Source organism: Octopus sinensis, linkage group LG16 (assembly GCF_006345805.1).
Source record: "Octopus sinensis linkage group LG16, ASM634580v1, whole genome shotgun sequence".
NCBI lineage: Eukaryota > Metazoa > Mollusca > Cephalopoda > Octopoda > Octopodidae > Octopus > Octopus sinensis.
In genome coordinates, this window is record NC_043012.1 from 27,795,661 (window position 1) to 27,809,375 (window position 13,715).

Below are 13,715 nucleotides of genomic sequence, written 5' to 3' on the forward strand. Positions count from 1 at the left end.
TGGCACCTGTGTCGGTGGCACATAAAAAACACCATCCGAGTGTGGCCATCTGCCAGCCTCGTCTGGCACCTGTGTCGGTGGCACATAAAAAACACCATCCGAGCGTGGCCATCTGCCAGCCTCGTCTGGCACCTGTGTCGGTGGCACATAAAAAACACCATCCGAGCATGGCCGTCTGCCAACCTCGTCTGGCACCTGTGTCGGTGGCACATAAAATCACCCACTACACTCTCGGAGTGGTTGGTGTTAGGAAGGGCATCCAGCTGTAGAAACACTGCCAGATCTGACTGGCCTGGTGCAGCCTTCAGGCTTGCCAGACCCCAGTTGAACCGTCCTAACCCATGCTAGCATGGAAAGCGGACGTTAAACGATGATGATGATGATGATGATGATGATCAGATGTGTGTTCATTAGTGCCATATCCACAATGTACAAAAATATTTCTTTGTACCATTTTCCAAATCTTTGTGCAGATTTGTGCATAGTAGCCAGCTGATCGGACCTATCCACCCCACTCATTGCTCTGTTGTAGTCCTGTACAACATCGGCTTTTATGATGGGGTTCCCTGCATGATTCCGTTTGCCAGTTTCAGACATTGCAGCAGAGTGCATCATACTCAGCATGGTCATGTACTTTCTGTCTTGCCAGACCAACGCCAGGAGACCACTGTTTGTCGGATGGTATGCAAATTCTCCTTTCTCAAGTTTCGGCTTTCGAAGATCGAGGGTTATGTTCCTTCTGAAAGTATGGACCATCCCACAGGCATTTGTTCTCCTGACATGCAGCTGCTGAAACATGTTGGGGCTGGAAAACTAGTTATCCATATAAATGTTATACCCTTTGTCTAATGACATTAGTTGATGCTACAACATCCACGACCCTGTCCTTGCCAGTATATATTTTATGGTTCCAGGTATAGCCACATGCGACAACGGATGACTGGCAAACTTTACATACTTTCACTCCAAAGCGCGCATGTTTTATAGGGTTGTACTGTCTGAATCACAACCGTCCACTGAATTTCCAGAGACTTTCGTCTGTGGAAATATCTTGTGTAGGTGTATAGACAGTTTTGAAATTGTCCACGACTGCGTCAACAATTGGCCGAAGTTTGTGCAGCTTGTCATCGGTGTTGACGCCCAAGTTGAAGTGTAGGTTTTTCTGTAGCACGAAAAAATTATCGCTCGGCATCGTGTTGGCGAAAAATAGCGTCGCCATTTGAGGGTTCCTGCTCCATTACAAACTGAGGATAGGTTTTCTTAAGATTCCCATGAGAATAAGAAGCGCAAGAAACACTTTGATTTCATTGCCTGTCGTCGGGAACTAGTCAGTGCTATGCTTGGATTCACGTTGAGGATGAGTAGCAGCGTAGCTGTTTGTTTCGTCTGCCATATGCTCGAAAAGTTCCTCCGTGAGAAACTCGTGGAATATTTCCAAGGGCAAAGTGTGATTGTTCAGGTTCGCTTTTATCCCAGAGTTGCCTAAGAATCCGTATTGTCACGGAAAATTGTCTATTCTCCACCATACCACATTCTGCTGGCCAGGGGCATCGACTCTTGCCCTTCTGTTGTTTCATGGCAATTGCAAAGTACCCGAATCAGAGTTCGGCAAAAACTCAGAGCCAGAATCACCATCAGATGAGTGAAAATCATCAGAAAAGTCTGAGCCTGAATCACCAATTCTTCTCGATTCAGCAGCAGCAGCTGACGATCGAGCTGAGGATGTGGGTGTGGTCTGACGTGAAGCAGCTGATGGACTCGGATGCGACCGCAAATTTGCTGAAGGTGTATCACTGGCCTCTGCAACAGCTGCAGCAACACCGGAAGTACGATGTTGCCGCTCAATTTCACATGTAGGTGTCGGTCAAGTGGATGTTTGATGCGATGATGAGCAAGTTGACGTAGGTGTTGGTTGTGCCGACATTTTACGTGACGAGTTGGTTGCCTCAGGTGTTGTCGGGTGTGATGACGAGCGTAAATTCGCTGATGGAGGACTGAAGCGTGAATGCAGAACTTGTAATTGATTTGAAGACATTTTGAATTATGATGTGTTTTCGCTGGAGACCGTTACTTTTATACCTCCTGTACCAATGCATATGCATGTAAAGTATCCGCATGTCATTGGTCTACTGCTAGTCTCATGAGTTGAACGTAACCTAAAATAGCTAAGATAATGCACGGGACAGCGATCATGCGCACCTCAAAAGATAAAGTACATGATAGTGAACGTAAATATACGTCAACCACTAAAAAGTCCGTGATAGATGTAGGGCAGCTCTACATCGTATATTTACATTAACCGCGGGTAGGCAAGCAAAAGTGTGATCACATATTTGCGTCAACCGTTGTCAAGGGGTTAGAAGCCTGGCATCTAAGAATTTTTTACTGGCTGTGCAAACTAGTTGTGAAGGTTCAATTTATGTCATTGTACAACTAAATGCCTAATTTCTACTGCTTTTTCTGGAGTACTGCTCACGAATTTATTTTTGTTGATCTAGGATTATTTTAAACAGTTTTCAGGATTATTATATCTGAAAAAAAATTTAATGTTTAAGATTGACAGTTTCTGAATATTGTGTATATAGATTAGAAGTTACTAATTTTATAAGATGTGCATGCATAATTTCAAGCATTCTATATATACATTTACGAGTATGATGTTTATGAAAAATATCCATGGAAGTCACCAATGACTCAGTTGCTGAGATAAGAAACAACCAGCTGAAGAATACTTTGGTAATTTCTTGACAGTGTTATGTTCCCTTAATAGTCTAATCGATCTTATAAGATATATGCACCACAGAATAGTATAGGTTACTGTTAACAACTATTTTGCTTGCTTAAAGTGTTGAGATCATCCCACCCCCACCCCTACAGCTCTTGTTAGAGGGGACTGCACTGTCTTCATCAGTACACCTTTTAGCACTTGTGTAGATGTGCATACGTGTGTATCTTTGCATACATGTACATATGAGTATGTGAATATATGCGACACTTGCTCTGGTGATTATCTCAACTTATTGGGAACATATAGGTAGTATCAAAAAGTTCCCTAACAAGTTATCTCTTATTATAAAAGCAGATTTTATCTGCCTCCCTTTGTCTCTTATAGAAATCTACAATATAGGATTTCTTCAATTACAATTTACCTAGCACTTTTAAGAGTAGAATGCATCGGGTCGTGCCAGGTCCAGTTTTTAAAATTTCAACCCCAATTAAGCAAAATTTAGAGAAAACTCACATTGTGGTGTGTGAGTCAAGTGCTTTTCTTAGTGTGGGCTATAGCACACGCACACACACACACACACAAAAAGGGAGCGATCTGATTCACTCACGCTATCACTCTAATTTCTACGACTTTCTCTTTGCAAGTTTGCAACGATTAAAGTGAAACTATTTGGATAAAACGAGAGAAGTGTACCTTAAACCACTACTAAAAAAAAAAAAAACAGCAAACAGAAACAAATAAATACATAACGATTTACTCCTCACACAATTTCTTCAATTAGAGTTTACCCATGATTTTTCAAAGTACTTCCATTGGGTCATGCCATACAAAATTTCTTTCAATTTTACCCCCAATTATGACAAAATTCGAGAAAACTCAATATTTTAACATTTCACTCCGAAAGCATTGATGTACATGTGTGCGTGCGTGAGTGTGTGTGTGTCATTCCTCACACACACGCATACACATACATATATGACAGTGACAAACACAAACGTTTCAAATAACTACATACAAACACGTGTGTGTTTGTTATTAGTAAAAAAGGCGCCAAAACACAACTCACTTCTCATTCCAACACATTTGCAAAGACACACGGACGGTCGAATTGCTATAACAATACAGAAAAGGTAAATTGGTTTTTATTTTACTTTCTGTCGTTAAATTTTGGTAGTATTATTTGGCGAGCCGAGCTTGCAGTATGAAACAGTATTTATGTATAAACAGACGACACTTATATATAGTTATTAATAAATGTATGCATCCGTTTAAAAGAAAAACCAAAAGATATTTTATTCTTTATAAATGTTGTGTTCAAAATAACATTTTCTTTTAAGAATGTGTATATAACAAAGTATGTGTATATAACTACGTGGCTTATATCTTTATATAAAAGTGAAGTTGTGTGTCTGTCTCCTACGATTTAGATTCCTAACTACTCCCACATTTTGCGGTGCAGTGTAACCAAAACCGGGTATCTTATAGTCGTGATTCATATCGAGCCCTTCTGGGTATTAGCGTGCGTCTACGATTTAAAAAAAATTTACCATCATATTTTTCCATTTTAATGCATTTTTTTCGCTATTATATAAGGGAAGTAACTCTCTAAAAATATCTACGATGTGTCAACGATTAAAAAAAAAAATTTACCTTAATTTTTTTCCCATTTTTAATGCATTTTTTTGCTATTTTTTGGCTATAACTCTCTAAAAATGCTTATATAGTTATTTCCCTTACAAACCCGAGCAACGTCGGGCGATACTGCTAGTGTTTAATAAAAAATAACTTTACCTAAGTTTTAACACGATCTCCTTCGAAATAGTTATCTTGCACAGCAGTACACCAGTCCCAGCATTTCTTCCACTTTCAGAATCCAGCCTGGAAGTTGTTTTCTGTAAGCGAGTCGAGGACCTTCTGTAATTTGCTCTTAATCTCAACAGTGGTGTTAAAATGGTGATCTTTGAGCTGCATTTGCATCTTGGGGAAGAGATGGAAGTTCACAGGGGCTAAATCTGGTGAATAGGGTGGGTACAGAAGTGATGCCAAGTTGTTTTTGGTGAGAAACTCATGAGTGAGGAGAGGTTGGTGACAGGGTGCATTGTCACTGTGAAGAATCTAGTTCTTCATGTTCCACAGATCTGGTTGCTTTCACCAAATGTCCTCCCTCAAACACTTCAAAACATTGCTGTAGGTAGTGCACACCTCTTTATGCAAGGCATCTGCAATTACAGTCTAGCCCTGGGGGATGAATTCTCAATGCACAATATCACTGATGTCAAAAAAAAAAAATCAATGTGCATGCTCTTGATTGAGCTGAAACTCTGTCATGCCTTTTTGATCATGGAGAAGAAGAGCTCTTCTCCTGTGACGACTGCTGCTTTGTCTGAGGGTCATACCTGTAGACCCAGCTTTCATCACCGGTGATGATACTCAACATGAAGGATGGGTCATCAGTGGTACGCTGATGGAGATCTTGACAGATTTCAACACACCACATGTTCAGTTCAGACATTAGTATTGCCTGCACAGGCCCATACGACAGACCCACACAACATCAACAATGTCGTTGATTGTTCTCCAACAATCCTCATTCAGAAGCTGATGAATTTTCTCCACATTTCCAGGGATGATGCTCATGGCAAGTCTTCCAGATCACTCATCATCTTCCAAAGATATTCTTCTGCTTTTGAAGTGCCCATGCCACTCAAAACATCTCATACCACCCATTGCCTCATCACTAAACTTTTTGAAGCTCAGTGTCTCTGTAGCAGACTTCACAAGTTTAATGCAAAATTTCATGTTGGCTCTTTGTTCCAACTTCCTGTCCATGACAAAATTACAGAGTACAGCATACATGTGATCACAAAAACACAAATTTCACAATTTGCGATGTAAACACAATGATGTCACTTGACACACTGTCTCATTAAGGTCACTGCTAGCTCTTACTGCACATGCAACTGTGAGCTACCATCTGTTGGCACGCTACAGTACTAGTCCAGGAACTTTTTGATGCCACCTCACATGATAATGAACTAGACTCTCAAGACACTTTGGATATACAAATCACTTGCTCTCTGAATTAGATACATTTTATGAGCATTAGATGCACAATTGGTGATTATTGTTAAATGCTAAAAATTTTTCAACAAGATTTTTGTCATTATTTCGTATCTGTTGTAACTCATATAGTATAATTGCAGGGGACACACTGAAGGCAATACACTTATGGATGAAGAAATGGGTTTATCACCTTTGGCCCGCTATCGCCGACTTCTTTTCCCCGTCCTCAAAGTCTGTTTAGCTATCATTTCTTCAGTTGGAGTAGAAAACTGCAATGCAGCCAAAGAGGTAGTGTATTCCAATTTCCGTTAACTTTCAGCATTTCTTTTGTAGATGAACTTCTGATGGTTATTGCTTGCATACTTTTTTTAAGTGTAATTTGGTCTGTCAGTACCTCAGTTCTGTTTTTTTTTTTTGTCCAACTTTATTGAAAATGAAAATAATTTTTTTCTTTAATAACATCCTTTAGTAGTCCACCAAAACCATTATGAATGACAATGAAGACAATAGTATTATTCATAATGACTATCAAATCAAAAAGCTATAAATATTAGTAATGGCAATAATATTCCAAATCCTCATCATCATTTAATGATTGTGTTCCATGCTGGTTTGGTTTGGGCATTTTAACAGGATCCAACCAGCATCAGGGCTGTCTTGGTCTCCAGTGTATGCTTTGGCAGCTGAATACCCTTCTTAATGCCAACCACTTTACAGTGTGTACTGGATGCTCTTTTCTTGGTACCTGTACTAGTGAGCTCACCAAATAACTTGTATGACCTCTCGACAAAGTAAAATTGCCATATTGAAGGAGACAACTATTTGTGGAAGGGGTAGGCCCCGGAAGACGTGGGATGAAGTAGTGAGAAAAGTTATCTGAGTGCTGGGCCTTACTGAGGAAATGACAAGGGACCAGGTCTGGCGATTTGCTGTACTTGAAAAGGGACGTCAAGCTAAGAAAAATCGCTGTCCTTCGTACATGCAGGCTTGTCCTTTCAGATGCCAGTGCCACATAAAAGCACTCATTGTTGCATGAATGCATCTGTGCTGTTAAGCACACTGTTAAGTGGTTGGCATTAGGAAGGGCATCCAGCTATAGGAACTATGTCACAACAGACAATTAGAGTCTTGCCAGCATAGAAAACATATTAAATGATGATGATGATATATGCAAGTGTATGTGGTTATGTATGTGTGTTTAGTCTTGAAAGACTCTGAAATGGTGAATCTTTGAGAAAAACGAATTTGATTTTTGAAATCTGTATCCCAAAAACAGTGTTGTCCATAAATAATAAAAAATTTGCTATGAGAAATAACTCAACTTTTAGATCTACAAATCTCACATACTCTTTTTGTCACCATCAATCTATCTTTTTTTTTAAAAAATGCTGTTTTTCACTTCTTCATCAATTTGCTATACTCTTTGTTACACACACACTCTCTCTCTCTCTCTCTCTCTCTACTCTCACACATTACTTTCATTTTGTTTAAAACTGTGTTTTCTAATGTTTACTTTCATTTTATGGCAGCCATCATGAACAAATCCTGTTTTCTGATTAGATGAAAATGATCAAACTTTAAACATCTTCCTAAAATTTTTCAGGAATAAACGAACAACTAACTCAGATTTAGTGTGAAAATGTACATCAATATGCATAATTTGAAAATTTTCTCTTAATTTTAAAATTTCAAAATCTGTAACTGCAGCAGAAAAGATCTCTCTCTATATATATTTGTCATTCATATATATATATATATATATATATATATATATATATATATATATATCTCATTCATTTTCCCATGGTAAACTTTCTCACTCTATAGCATATCGCTCATGTTGAATATGTGTATGTTTGTCAGTGTGTATATATGCATGTGTGTAAGGAATTTCATTACGGTGACAGCAGGATTTTAAAAAGGTATGTTGAAGACAATTTATTTAAATAGCATACCTTTCTGTTAGTAAATATGTTTTTTCTTACACACACATACAGATACACACAAATGAACTTACTTGGTGCAGGATGGGGTTTAAAAATTTAAATAAAATTTTTTTTGTTTTTACTTAACCCTTTAGTGTTCAGATTATTCTGTCAAGTCATCATCATCATTGTTTAACGTCTGCTTTCTATGCTAGCATGGGTTGGATGATTTGACTGAGGACTGGCGAACCAGATGGCTGCACCAGGATCCAGTCTTGATCTGGCAGAGTTTCTACAGCTGGATGCCCTTTCTACAGCTGGATGCCAACCTCTCCGAGAGTGTAGTGTGTGCTTTTACGTGCCACCGGCACGAGGGCTAGTCAGGCAGTACTGGCAACGGCCACTCTCAAATGGTGTTTTTTTACATGCCACCTGCACAGGAGCCAGTCCAGCGGCACTGGCAACGACCTCGCTCGAATGTTTTTTCACATAAAGCTTATTATTAATTCAGATTATTTTGAATTAATCAAGCATTATTTTGTTACTTTGAGAGTTTGATGATGTGATTGTTAATTTTTAGAATGACGCTAAAGGGTAAATGAGGGTGAGCCAGATCTGACCAGTTTGAACATAAATCAGGTAGAATTATTTGGCCAGATGTGGCCGGTTTAAGTGCTAAAGGCTTAAACCCCAGCAATGGACTACTACATCATCATTCCATAAAATGTATTTATGATGAGAAAAACATTGAAAAACATCAATACATGTCAGAGTGGTGAAGAAATAAGGAAGGTGACAGGTGGTCATGGGATGTGTTAGAAAAACACAGCTAAATCTCCCTTAAGTCACACACCTGTTTGTGTGAAAATTATTTTGAAATTATAAACAGAAATAAATTGCAGATTCAGACTGTCTGTATTTTAAAACTATGATTAAACAAAACTTGGGAAAAAAACCCAGAATTTATGGATGGGATTAAATGAAAAAATTAAAAAAGATTTCACTATTGTTTTTAAATTATGTTTCATTTTCTGTTTGAAAATAAAGGCAGTGGGTATTATAACAGTGATTGCTTGCTGTTACTATTATTTATATGTTAACGATTTATCACATTTATTCTTTAAAAAATATACTTCACTATTTAAAAAATTACATTTATTTCTTTTCTGTCTGTCTGTCTCTCTCTCTTTCATAAAGCACTTCAAAATATTTAATTTTAACCTATTGTTAAAATAATACTGCTTGAAGATGTTGAATTGCTGAAACTAAATAATCTGCGATAAAAGAGGAAGTTAGATGAAAATTTATCTTTTATTAAATGTTTGTTGTTCTTGTTCATTTAGATACTCATCTTTATTGTTTCCCATGGAGATGTGTTTCATGGCATTTTGAGAGATCGCCACAGCTTGCATGATTTAGGTGCTCTACAGGAGCTGGAACTGGCAACAGCTGTCATCAGTAAAGTTGCTGTACATGGTATGTAGATGAAAATGTTTCTTCTGAGAAGTTTACTTTAAAGGATTTCCTGTTTTTCATTCTTTCCAGAAGTCAATAATGAATTATTCAAGCATTTCCTTATAAACCATCTTTTGTTCATATTTACATTTTCTTTTGCACTCTATGATTTGATACAGATAAACAAATACCAAATGACTTCTTACTAATTCTTATCTTTAATAGACAATAAGAGTTATGACATTGAAATACTTTATTCAACCAAATTTTCTCATTTTAGCAACTTAAATATACTTTATACACTCCACTTTCTTTTTCTTGTCTTCTCTATTCCAACTCCTATATGGCATACTTTTTCTAAACTCTCTTCACCTAAATTGCTTCATACAGACTATTTTTTTCACTTTTATTTCCTGCTTCTAATCTACAACACTTCATATTTAAACAGATTTTCTCCAATGTTGCAAGCCCTTAAAAGTCTATGGACCTAGTTTTTCCTTCTCAGTACTTATTGATTATAGTAACTGCTAATTACTATATAAAATTTCCTGATAAACTACTTAGCACTAATTTTTATAGATCAAGCCTAAGGGCACATAAGTTGTTGACAAAAGGACCTGGTGTAATCCATGGATCTATTGTTCCATGTTTCTCACAGATGACTATACATCGCTCACTGATATGCTATAGTTAATTGCATCTGTTGTAAACTGGACATGTGGTATCCTCTCCACGATTTGTTTGTATGGCTGTAGATTCTGGTTGTAGCCATAGCAGAAGCATATTTGTACAAATATAAACGTCCACTGACATACAAGCATGCACGCGCACACACACACATGCACACATGGACGCTAGTGTGGCTGTGTGGTAACAAGCACACAGTATAAAATCTGAATAAACTGAAGGATGGTGAAATGTATAACTTCAGACAAACACTCCAGGAATTGAAAGCAGAACCAAACTTTCATATGGAAAGAAAAAAAGCAGAGAGATAGAGAGAGGGAACAGAGCTGTGGAAAACATAAAATAAAACCCTAAATTTGCAAAGGAAACAGCCACAATGCAGTACAAAGTAGGATCATTGTTACAAGGGAATTTCTTACTGAGCACAGACCCCCAAAATGGTGAGTGAACTGCTCAGGAAACAGTTCAAAAGTGTATTCCCCTCCCTACTGGGACACCCAGCTGAGTTCTTTGACATTACAGCTTTGCAGAGGAAGGAGGTAACTATTAATCACATCAACATTGAGAAAGCAGTTTGTAACAGCAGCTGTAGATTAAACAGGTGCCAGTGGTTTCTCAGCTATTCTCTTGAAGTCATGTAACTAGGTTCAGCAAAATCACATCAGATACTCTTCCAAATTCTCCTTACAATGGTAAACCTCCTGAAAACCTAAACAAAGGTATCATTATATATATATATATGCTATTCATAAAGGTAGAGCAGAGGCTAAAAGCTACAGGCCCACCTCTCTGATTTCACATATCAACAATGAAACTTCAGAATGAAACTAACATTCCTCGAAAAAAATAACTTGCTGAACAATACTCAAAGAAGATTTCGATAACGAAAGTGAAGAAAATGAAAGTGATGGAAATGATAGTGTAAACAAGGCAACATGGTCGAAAATTACAACACCAGTCACAATTTCTGATTTTACTGAAAACACTGGTCCACAACACAATTTACCTCCTGATGCTCAACCACTGGATTATCTATTTTTATTTTTGCCTGAAAGTTTTTTTGAAAATGTTGCGGAGCAAACGAACAAATATGCGCAACATTTAATTTCTGTTCGTGGAAGAAGCGATCCACTATGGCAGCCAACTAATACTGCGGAAATGAGAGCATTTTTTATGATTAACATTATGTTTGGAGTTAAACAGCTTCCTCGACTGTGGAACTATTGGGGTCCCGATATAAGGTATGGCGACTCATATATTTCGAGCATCATGTCGAAGACGAGGTATTCGAAAATATCTCAGTATTTACATTTAACTGATTCTTCCAATGCCCCCAACAAAAACGACCCAAACTACGATCCCCTGTACAAAGTACGTACCGTGATAGATTTACTTGTAAATAATTATAAAACTATTTATTTACCTGGAAAAAATCTCAGTGTAGATGAAGCCATGATAGGATTTAAGGGCAGAGTACATTTTCGGCAGTACATGCCTGCCAAACCTACTAAATGGGGGATCAAGGTATGGGAAGTTTGTGAATCGGAGACAGGATACTGTGTAAACTTCGATGTTTACACAGGTAAGAAGTATAATGGGAAAAGACCGCATGGATTGGGACATGATGTTGTATGGTCCCCTTACACAACCTTTTCACCATCAGCACCGACACCTCTATTTTGATCGTTTTTTTTCTTCAGTGGCTTTGGCTGAAAATCTTGCCCGTAAGCACTTACATGTGCAGCACTGTTATGGGAAACCGTAAAAGTTTACCCGATGAAATAAAAACCAAATTAAAAAAAAGAGGGGACATTTTGCAAATGCAAAAACAAAATTTATTAGTTACTGCATTTAAAGACAAAAGACAGATTTTATTTCTGTCTTCTAACGAACAACCTGGTGTTGGGGCTGAGGAGAAACCCCTCGTGAATATTTGTTACAACAAATATATGGGTGGGGTAGACAAATCCGACCAATATTGGGCATATTACCTAGTTGGTCGACCTGGGAAGAAATGGTGGAGGTACATTTTGTGGTTTTTAGTTAATTTAACTATAGTAAATGCACACATTGTATACGTAAAAAGCCACAAAGTACCTCCGCCACCGAAAGATTACGACCACTTGAAATTTCGGGTTGACATTGCATCTCAGTTACGTGGGGGCTTTTCTTCTAGAAAGCACAGAACTGGGAGAAGAGCAAAATTAACTGAGGTGGATGTCAACAGAGAAAATATTGACTTTCATCAAGTGGAAAAAATAAATGGAAGGAAAAAAGTTTGCAGACTGTGTTCGCAGCAAAAAAGAAAAGCTGCGAAAGGGTACCAGATCGAGGCTTCATACATGTGTTCGTTTTGCCAAGTGCCCTTGTGTAAAGGGTGCTTTGGACAATTTCACTACAGAAATATGCCATGAATGTATAATTTTGCATATTCCTTTTAGTTTTATAATATAATATGTGAAAGTGAGAACTACATATTAATTTCCAGTATGTTACACACCTGTATTCACCTTTGTCTCACCTGTTAATTTTTTTATTAGATGCATTCTGTTATGTGAATGAATTCGTTAAATTGTATAAGAGTGCATAGCCAATGGTATATTGACTAGTAAAAGAGTTTTGTACTTTCTTTTCAATGATGTAGCTAGTTAAATCTAGAATGGCCTGTAGAGTTGCCGATTGCTTCAAATCAGGATCCAACAAACTGCTACTGGAGACAAAGAAGGAGAGACAGCAGCATCTGTGCTGCCAGTTTACTCTAATATCTTGTTGGCTGAAGAAACCAATTGATCCACTGAACTGACCTCCATCATAGGGGTGAGGATGGCATTGTCCTCAGATGATACTTCAGTAAGTTCCCATATCCTACGAAGGAGTTGGGTTGGCATCAGGTCGCAAAGTCCTATGGAGAACTTCATTCTTTATGGAAAAATAAGATGCATCTTATTTTGTTTGGTAAATATTTCTGAAAGAAATATTTAAACGTTTGGGTCATCAATGTAACAGTAAAGCCAGTGGGACATTACTAATGTAGGTAAGGTCAATGTGACAGTAAAGTTGCAATGCAAATGTCCAGTGCGTGTTCTTTTGTAAAGCAGGAGAAATAATATCAGAAGGCAATTTAAATTATGACATTGTAATTTATTTGGTAACGAAGAAATGCTAGCAAGTAAGCAAAATATGTGTCCTGTATGTGTATGTATGTGAGTCAAGGAAGCCAGGTAAGTTACATTCGAAAAGAATATCTTAGTGGTAAGTTGCAATAAGCTAGCAGTTGGAAGCTATTATGTGTTAGCTGGGACAAGAAGTAATCTCATTGTTACAGGTAGTGATGTGTTGTTAAGGACTGACAGTAACATTACTTGCAAAGTGAATTGGATATAAATGCAATAGGATGTCCATGGAGTGGTTGGTGTGGATAGCTTAAAATAATCAGTAGTTTACTGTGCTAAGTTGATGAAACAAACAAGCTGTTCATATTTAAGAAATACTGTTAGACATCAGCATCTTTTCAATGACTGACCAAGAATAGCTGTTACTTGTGATGAAATTGTCTGATAACTAACTAAAGGCATGATTACTGCTGGACAGATGCCTACTGTTTGTATTAAATACAAGGCAAGCTCTGATCAACTGAAGTTGCCATAGCATGACCGTGCTAATATGCGACGACAAAATAGAACTTCCTTGACTAACTACAAACATTAGGCCATATGTCTTCATAATTGAATTACGCATTGTAAATGCTGCTTGTTTTCAGCTTAGTAGTTGTTATTTATGATAGTTTCCATCATCAGAAGAACACTTGAGTTTTACAGTTGTACTGCAAAAGCTTTTATTTTTCATGTTTTAAAGTA

The 13,715-nt window shown here is 37.6% G+C and overlaps 2 protein-coding genes across 2 annotated transcripts in view; both read left to right on the plus strand.

The window, feature by feature from the left end:
- The window catches only part of LOC115220281 (nuclear pore complex protein Nup205), a 222,260-nt gene that overhangs the window by 165,468 nt on the left and 43,077 nt on the right, over nt 1-13,715 (plus strand). The window contains exons 31-32 of the mRNA XM_029790391.2: nt 5,932-6,079; nt 9,060-9,192. Of these exons, the coding sequence (XP_029646251.1) occupies nt 5,932-6,079; nt 9,060-9,192 (281 nt within the window). The remainder of the gene's footprint in view (nt 1-5,931; nt 6,080-9,059; nt 9,193-13,715) is intronic.
- On the plus strand, nt 10,735-13,710 carry LOC118766539 (piggyBac transposable element-derived protein 4-like). Its single transcript, XM_036509945.1, has one exon. The coding sequence runs from the start codon at nt 11,017-11,019 to the stop codon at nt 11,539-11,541; it is 525 nt and encodes a 174-aa protein (XP_036365838.1). The 5' UTR covers nt 10,735-11,016; the 3' UTR covers nt 11,542-13,710.